Source organism: Condylura cristata, unplaced genomic scaffold, assembly GCF_000260355.1.
Source record: "Condylura cristata isolate star-nosed mole 26May11 unplaced genomic scaffold, ConCri1.0 scaffold00008, whole genome shotgun sequence".
Lineage (NCBI taxonomy): Eukaryota > Metazoa > Chordata > Mammalia > Eulipotyphla > Talpidae > Condylura > Condylura cristata.
In genome coordinates, this window is record NW_004567109.1 from 29,999,419 (window position 1) to 30,008,740 (window position 9,322).

The following is a 9,322-nucleotide window of genomic DNA, read 5'->3' on the forward strand; positions in this document are numbered from 1 at the left end:
CAGTAGATAAGGCTTGAGGTTAATAGCCCCTGATATAGCAGGGACCAAAGCAGGGCTACTGTGTTTGTGAAAAATGAGCTAAAAAAATTCTATCATTATTCCAAGGAGACAGCATAAAGGTGGTAACCTTCTTATGGAGAGGGGGTAGAAAAAGAGCTCTCGTGTAAATTAGAACCTCTCACGTATTTCTATGGAGAGATAGATATACTTTGGAGTCATACTACCTGCAATACTGAAAAGAAAAGAAAAGAAAAATTAGCCCAGAACCAGGGAAAACCAAAGATTAAAGTTGGCAAAGACACATATAAGATTTCCTGGTTAAGATACCTAACAATGCCCGGCATTAAAGATGAAGAATGGTCAAAAATTATCAACTCTCCAAGAAAATAGATTACTAGGAGGGAAAATGAGCAGATAGATATAAGTAATAGAATTTCTACTTCAAGAAATGGTGATAAGAGAATGATGAAAGGGCCTTTAAATATGTGTAAAATGTCACAGAAAAAAGAAAGAATAGGAACTATAAGAATGGGATGGTAGAAAAAGATGGCAGACAGACATAGAGGGAAAAAAAAAAAGAGACCTTGTCCAATGAAAAAAATGTGTTTATTGACATGGAAACATCATTTAATGGGTTAAAAGTAGATGATCCATAGCTAGAGATAGTGAATTGAAAGCAAGAACTGAGGAAATCATTTGGAATGCATCACAGAGAAAGACAAATAGGAAAGAAAAATTAAGAGATATGAAAGACAAAGAAAAAGGTATGTCTATTTCTATTTTTTAAAAAGATTTACTTATGCATATAAGAACTGGGATACAGGTCAGTGGTATGGGGGATGAGAGATCCAATAGAGACAGAGTGGGAAGCAGGAGAGGCAGATTGACTGAAACACACTGCTGACAGGAGCATCGGGTGAGAGGAGAGGTCTGCTGGGCCATGTGGGTCACCTCCCTGGCTGGGGATCTCATGTTGCTGTGGCTGAGGATAGCTTCACAGTGCTGTGCTTTAACGCCTTGCACCACCAGAGAGGCCCCTAGCATGTCTATTTTTAATAGGAATTTCTGAAGTAGGGATTTATAAGGAGGATAGTGTATAGATTTAATTGAACATACATTTAAAAAATTGTAGGATAAATCTTGAAATAATCTAAATTGAGTATATAGCTTCCAAACCATAAAGAACAACAAGATTAAAGAAAACTCAGGTTGTTAAATAAAAGACAAGAAAGATGTAGGGAAAAAAGAGGAAGTGTGACCAGTTTATATTAATAATCATGATAACGGCAACTGAATTGAAAGTGTCTATTAAGAGAGAGATTCTCAGACTCAGTGGTTCTTGGGGAACAAAATAAAGTAGCTCCTAGGCCAGAAAACTTGAAAGTAAAATGTCAAGTAAAACTTGAAAATGTATATTCATCTGCTTGAAAGCAAATGGATATATTTATCAGGTTCATTAAAGGAGTGTTTATATTAGGAAATATATGAGGGGAGAGAGATTCCTAAATATTCATTAGGGGAATTGATTTTAAAATTCTAAGACATTTATATATAAAAGTACTGGAAAGCTATCTAATGCTATTTGAGTGGGTTAATATGTATCTGTATGGATAAATCAAGAAAATAAGTGAAAAAAAAGCAAGTTAAGAATGAAATTATTTACCTTGTTTCTATTAAAAATAACATCCCTTATCTGTCCTCATTTATTTATTTCTCATATCATTTAACACTAACAGTACTATTTTATATTCTGACAGATAGTAAAAAAGGACTTTGTGTCAATTTTGGCTAAGACCCCTAAAGGCTGAGAACAAAGTAATAGGTATCAAATGATGCTCACAAAAGATTTTCTAGGTCATCTACACAGAACTTATGAAGACAGTACATGAAGACCAGTTTTGGAATCCTGAACCCTTAGGTTGTAAAGACAATGGAAGTTAAAGGAAATGAGGAGAGAGAATTCCTTTTGATCAACAAGAAGGGCTTGTGATATGTTCACTTAGAGAACTTGCCTTCAATTCCTGGAGTTGGTAGACACAAAGGTCAAACCTGTGCCTGAGAAATTCTAAAATCAGAGAAGGTGGCCTACTAGTGGCTGAGGGAAGAGAACTGGGGAAGACTGTTCCCTACAGAATTACTCAGGGCAAAGCTGTGGGCATAGTGGAGAAAATGCTGGCTGGCCGAGAGTACTGTGAAAGGGGCTAGATTTGCAAGGATCCTTGGAAAATGTGAAGTGGGTTTCCAAAACTTGGGGACTTCAGAAGCATTGTCCACATTATGGTCACCGCAGGTGAGAGCGCAACGCTGGAGCTCTCCAAGGAGTCACAGAGCACCTCCTAGGAGAGTCAGCTTTAAATATCTGCCAGGTCTGGCACACACCTGATTAGCATGGTATCATAACAGAACGTGAGGCTTTGCCCATCCCATCCCCTCCCTTTTCCCCAATTTCAAACTCAGAGAATCAGTGACCAAAGCCAACAGGCTGGTAGGGGAGGCAGAAAAGCAAAGATGAGGAAATAAAGGAATCAGATCCTCCTCCCACTTGGAAGTAAACCCCAGCCAGGGAAGGGAGGTTTCTTTGGGTTCCTTTTTGTTCAGCTAGCATGTATATAGAAAAGTGGACAAATCATGAGTATACATCCTGACACATTCTCGCAGTGAGCACACGTGTGTCTCCACTATCCATATCAAGAAACAACATTATCAGAAGCCCCCAGTGCTTTCTTCCAGGTCCCTAAGTGGGCCCACCTTTCCCAGGTAATAATATCCAAGTCAGGATATTTTTTTTTGTAATTATAAAATCAACTATTATTTTATCTCCCAGTTTACTTAAAAAAAAAAAAAAAACAACAAGCAAACTTGTAGTTGAAATAATTTCAGAACTAGAGAAAAGTTGTAAGGCCATATGAAGTAATTCTCCACCCGCTTCATCCAGATTCCTTAATCGTTAATGTTTTATGGAAATGTTTTATGGAAAGATACACATAAGCTTAAGATGTCATATACTCTGAAATCCTCAAAGAACATAAAACACTATATGACTGTACCCAAGGAGATTCTGCTAGTTTCTTCTAGGAATGAAAGGAGGGGAATGAGTTGGGTGAAGGGTGTAAGGAGACTTAAACTTTATAATGTTTTATGTAAAATGGCAAAATGTAAATTCATTACAAAGAGAGTTACTTGGTTCCTTTTAAAGTGTTTGAAAATTTTAAAAATTATTTAAATAAGAGAGAGTTTGTGTTTTATCACGTAGGAAGTTGGGAGCTGTTGAAGTGTGCTTTTAACTGTTGAAATAAATGTCTTTATGACTTCTCTGTTCTCTGTCCTTGCCTATAGAATAGGACACTTAAATGAGCTATAGGGTTGATTCACCCCAGTATCATTTTTCTTTTCTTCTCCTTCTTATTGCTTCTCACTGCTAAGTGCCCAGTGGTGTCTCACATGGTAAGATTAAAACTTGCACTTTTACTAATAGATGTAACTCCCTTCCTGATTTGCAGTAAGCAGGACCTGCTTTTAAGCAATTACCCATCATTTGGGGCCGTCACACACACTGCTTTGGTTCAGGTCATAATCAATAATTCATATGTCAATGGGAGCCCCATTAGCTCAGGTGAAGGCAGATGTCTTTCTAATGAAAATGCTCCATTTTCCAAATGACTTTTCTTTTTCCCAGAGAGTTGTGGTTATAGAAGACATAAAAAGATGGAAAACTATGCTGGAGCTTCCTGATCAAACCAAAGAGAATCTAGTTGAAGTCTTACGAGAATTAAAGAAGAAACTACCCTCCAGGGAAGTGTTAAAGTCAACAAGGATAGGTATGTTCCTCATGAATTTTATGAAAAATGCTTTTATTTTGTCTTTTTTCATCTTTTCCTCATTCTATGAAAATTATCTGTCATATCAGTGTTTTTCAAACTATCTGTTCAGGACCATTGTTTAATCATTCCCTATTGGTTGTAAACCAATACTTTTATAATACCTAATGAAATAATCAGAAAAAATGAAATTAAAATATCAAAATACAAGCCCCACTTTTTTTTTTGTTAAACTAGTTTTGATAGATGTGGACTTACTCTTAGAAAGTTTCTAAATGCTTTCTTACCTCTTGGACTAGTGCACTGGATCTTTTGTGTTGGATTCTGAGTGTGCAGAAATGAATGAGACTTAATTTGTGACCCCAAGGAGCTTAGGGTTTGGTGGAGAATAAGCACGTAGACAAATGGGAGCAGTGAAATCTGATAGCTTCTAAGCGGAGGCATACAGATAATGCCATGGGTGCCATTTTGATCTGAACAGGTATATGCTGGCACAAAGGACAGAGTCATTACTTACATCTGGGGAATTCAGCAGAAGCTTCTGAGAGGAGGCAGCATTGCAGTTAAATTTTGAAAGAGATGTGGCTTTTCTGTAATGAGTAGAAATAACTTGCAAAGTGTGGTTTATAAAAACAAAATGATGGTAACGTTACCACTGTATCATTTATTATAGCATTGGAGGTATTTAAAAGGTAAGTCAGGGACTGCGTTGAATTGCCATTTTAGTACAGTACACAACTGTGAATAATTTGCGAGGGAGGGCCAACATGTGTTCTTCAAGCTGCTCCTAAGTCCCCAGGGAGTCCAGGGTAGTCATTCACAGCTGCTGTTCTTGCCCTCACTAGCGCAGCCATTGCCTTCTCTGCCTCCCCTTGACCTCTTGTTCATGAGATGCAGGAGAGAGAGCAGCTTCAGACTGGCGCTAACAGCTGGCAAGAGCTGTGTGAAATCCCCCAGAGGACCCCCAAGAGTCTTGAGAGTTGCACCCCTGTAATATAAACCAGAATCTGAGAAAATTAGATGCTTAAAGAACATAAAACCCTATCATTATAGCCAAGGAGACTTTCCCATCTGCTGCTGAGTTTTTTCTTTATAGGTTGTAGTCACTAGAGGGCAATAAGACCATTCATATGAATGGATAAGGTATTTCTACCAGTAGAGGGTACTAGTGATTAATATTTTATGGCATGTATATATACGTTTATATATGTCTGTACATGTTCATACTTAGGAACACACCCCACAGACCAGATATGATACCAGATAAATATCAACATAATAGACTAGAATTGTCCTACACAAATATAGGACAGATGATAGTTTTTTAAAACCATTTCTGTTTGTCCTTTGAGTACATTTAGGAGTGTGCTTTCAAGAAAGGTGTGTCTGATGTTTAGAGATTTCAATGCAAGGATCATAATGAAACCACAACAGGAGAACTTGACTTAGGAGGAGCTGGAAACCAGCCAACTTCTGAGTCTTGACCTTACCCAAAGCCTTCCTTAAACCTGAGGTTGAATGGAATATAGAGACTTTTTGGGTTCCTTTTTCATTACATTAGTTGCTAGGCTGAAGATGTATTTAGATCATTGTGGAGAATATTTACACTTTTCCATCTTTAATCTCCTGCCTGCCCTAGCCGGGGGGCTGTCAGGGACAAGTATTTATTGAGTACCATCTTTGTGTTGGAATTGTGCTGGCATAATAATGGAGACAGGCACAGTTCCTATCTTTTTGAAATGGACAGTCAAATGGAAGGACAGACAGTTTAATAAGAGTATCATACAATGTGATGAGTACTCTTATGATGGGGGAAGTTAGTCAAAGGATTATATATATATCAGAAGTAGAGGATAAGGTGTTGAAGAATTTATCAGGCAGGCATGCATCATACGAATGGTATAGAGGACTGGAGGTGGACTGAAACATGATACATCCAGAAGCTAAAAGAAGCTCAGTGTGTTTGAAATGGAATAAGCTGAAGGGAGTGTCTGGACCAGATGGAGATAGCTCTTTGTAAGCCATTCAAAACAATTTGGTGTTAGCATGTATATAAATTATCTATCCTTGTGTAAGAATTACCCCCAAAATTTAGTAGCTCAAGTATTTGTTATATTACACAGATTTTTTTTTTTGAGGGTCAAGAATCTGGGAGGTTCTGACTCAGGGTCTTTTCAGAGGTTGCATTCAAACTATTGGTTGGGACTGCAGTTATCGTAAAGCTTGATGAGGACTTGAAAATCTGCTCAAAGTAGCTCATTCATGGAATTGCTTGCAAGAGGCTTCAAATTCTTCATCACATGGACCTCTCATTTGGGCTGCTCATCTGGCAGCTGACTTTCTCTAGAACAAGTTATCCAAGAGAAAATAACCACTATCAGAACCAGGGACTTTTATCACCTAATTGTACACGTGACATACCATCACTTTTGTCATATTCTGTTGGTCACACAGATCAATCCTGTACAATTTGGGAGGCAACTACACAGGGTTTTGAATACCAAGGGGTGAGGGGTCACTGGGGGCTGTCTTGTGTACTGGTTACCAGAGCATTTATTTCTTTTTTTTAAACCTAGATATATTATACTTCCTAGACCTGCTTAGAATTAGTTTCACTTGTAGAAATTTTACAGACATTTTCTCTTCACAAGTACCTGTCTTTCATTATTCTTGACTCCTTCCTTCTGGGATTATATAATTAGAAATATGCTAGACCTTTCATTTTCAATAACACTTAACTTACCTGTCTTGTTTTTTATCTGCTGTTTCTTGCAGAATTCAGGGCAGTTTGTTCATATATAGATCTTCCAAGTCACTAGTTCACTCTTTAGTGAATTCTAATCTTCTATTTAACTCATTTGTTAACTTCTTTATTTATTTTTAAAGGTTTATTTATGCACATAGAACTGGGGTACAGGGCAGAGGTGTAGGGGTGGTGAGAGGATTCACCGGAGACCAAGTGGGGAGCAGGACAGGCACACTGACAAAGGACACTGCTGAGGGGAGCAGCGGGCAGGACAGAGGTCTGCCATGCCATGTGGGTCACCTCCGGGGCCGGGGATTGAGCTGAAGGACCAGCTAGCTTAGTAGTGCTGTGCTTTAACCCACTGTGCCACCAGGGAGGGCCAACTTCTTTATTTTAAACACGCTTTTATTTTTATGTTTCCTTTTTACCTCCTAAATTTGTCTCTTTTAAATATTTGCGTATTCTTGTGATTTGGGCCTTTTATTTCTTTGAGCATATAATGAATAGTTTTTCTGTTTTGTTCATCCTACTATTTGTTATCCTTGGGAATTTTTATTTGTCTTTTTACTGTTTCTGCTGACTCTTGTGGTGCCTGCCTTCCTATGTGCTTGCTGATTTTTCATTGTGAGTTCATTACTTGATTTCATTCTATGGGAACTTTGTGAGACTTGGTTGGAGAAATTTCCTGTAGAGAGGATTTGTTTCCTTTTTTCTTTTTCCTAGTAGCTAAGGGCTACTTTTAATCGGGAATATTTTCACACTCCCCTCAAGGATCCTGGCTTAGTATGAGAGTACCAGGGCTAGCTCTTCTACTTCATCCCTGGCCCCAGCTAAGTATTTCGACAACATTGATATAAAAAATTCATCCTGGGCCCTCCCTGGTGGCACAGCGGGTTAAAGCACTGCACTGAGAAGCTAAAGCCACTTCCGTATGAGTTCGATTCCCGCCTGCCCCGGAGGTGACCACATGGCGCGGCAGACCTCTCCTGACCCGCCCGCTGCTCCCCTCAGCAGTGTACTTTGATCATCTGCCTGTTCTGCTCCCCACTCTGTCTCTGGTGAATCCTATCACCCTCCACATCTCTGGCCTGTACCCCAGTTCTCTATGAATAAATAAATAAATCTTAAAAAAAAAAATTCATCCTTCCCTAATTTTTCCTCTTTAGTCTTACTTTATGGAGGAGGGAAAGAGGTGACTTTTATTTGTAATCTAGTTGTACAGCATTGAAAGTGTAGCTTTAGTTCACTATAAAGTCTCTAAATCCTAAAGATAATAAGCGATTATTATTGAAGAGTTTTGAATGGAGGAATGCCATATTCCATACATTTGCATTTTAGAAAACTCTGACTTCTATGAAGGAAAAGTTGGAGAGAAGCAAACTTTGAGGCAGGAAACCCAACTAACAAGCTACTAAAATATGTGCCTGAGAAATGCGGATGGCCTGGATGGGGTATTAGTCATGGGGATGGAAAATGGCTGAAATCAAGAGATATGAATGGAATAAAATCCAAAGGATCTAGAAATTGATTGGATTTTGGGGATAAAGATAAAGGAGTGAAGTCTGAGGCACAAATTTCTTATGTGGGCAAGTAGGTGGAAGATGGTACAACTCTTTAGGATAGGAAGCAGTCACTTTAGAAGGGGAGATAAGTTCAGTTTTAAATTTACTGTGTTTGCTATACTGTGGGACATCCAAGCGGGAATATCTAACCTGATAGTGGATGTACAAAGCTGACACTAAGGAGAGACAGCAAATATATACTTGAGAATTTTCATGAACATACAATTAGAAATTGAGGCAATGGAAAAAGAAAAGCCTGCCCAGGTATAGAGTAGTTGAAAAAAATCCAGAGTCAAACCTGAAATCCTGAAGCACGCCAATGTGTAAAGGACTTATAGAAGGAGAGTGAGAAGGTGTGAAGAGACAAAGGAAATGGGAGAAGATGCTGTTATGGAATGGGCAACAGTGTTTCAAGGGGGAGCTGGTGAGAATGGTCAACGGTGTCCTTTGTTCTCAAAGGACCAACTGAGCTAAGTCTAAAAATTGCACATTAGATTTTGGTAAGGACAGTTTCAAGGGCAAAGTTAGGGACACAGGCAGAGGAAAGTGATGAGGAAAGGAACCTCTTTCAAGAAGTTTGCTATTGAAAGAGACAGCAGTAGCAGAGAGAAAATATAGGATTGAAGAAAGTCCTCCTTTGTTAAATAAGAGAGAATCTAACCTGTTGATTGACAGGTTTGTAGAGACATTCTTAGGAAGAACGGATGGGATTTAGCAAGGGTTGGTTGTGGAGGTGAGGGAGAATGAGCGTGACAAGATGCCTCTCACTTTGTTGACGCCCTGTACCCTCGCCACTGGTCCTTTCTGTCTACAGAGAACCAAATTTAAATCTCTCTTCCCTCTGTCTCTCTTGCTTTGTTTTCCCTCTGCCTTTTATAGCCAAATACTTTTAAAAATGATTAGTAGTCAATCATAACTCCCCATTTCTGACATCCTACTCCTTCGTTAAACCCTTTCCATGCTGGTTTCTCCCACAACTACTATTCCTCTTACTTAGGTCACAAGTCATTTCATTCTATACAAATCCAATAATCTTGTCTCAGTTCTCATCTTCCCAGAAGCATGAATTTGAGACCATTGATTACTCTCTTTCTGTCAGCATAACTGACACTGAACTTGCTGCCAATTCCGTATCTACTTTTTTTTTTTTAAAGATTTATTTATTTATGCACATAGAACTGGGGTACAGGGCAGAG

General features: G+C 38.7%; 1 protein-coding gene across 1 annotated transcript in view; it reads left to right on the forward strand.

The window, feature by feature from the left end:
- The window catches only part of TCEANC2 (transcription elongation factor A (SII) N-terminal and central domain containing 2), a 31,367-nt gene that overhangs the window by 3,433 nt on the left and 18,612 nt on the right, over positions 1-9,322 (forward strand). The window contains exon 3 of the mRNA XM_004679033.2: positions 3,677-3,818. Within this exon, the coding sequence (XP_004679090.1) occupies positions 3,677-3,818 (142 nt within the window). The remainder of the gene's footprint in view (positions 1-3,676; positions 3,819-9,322) is intronic.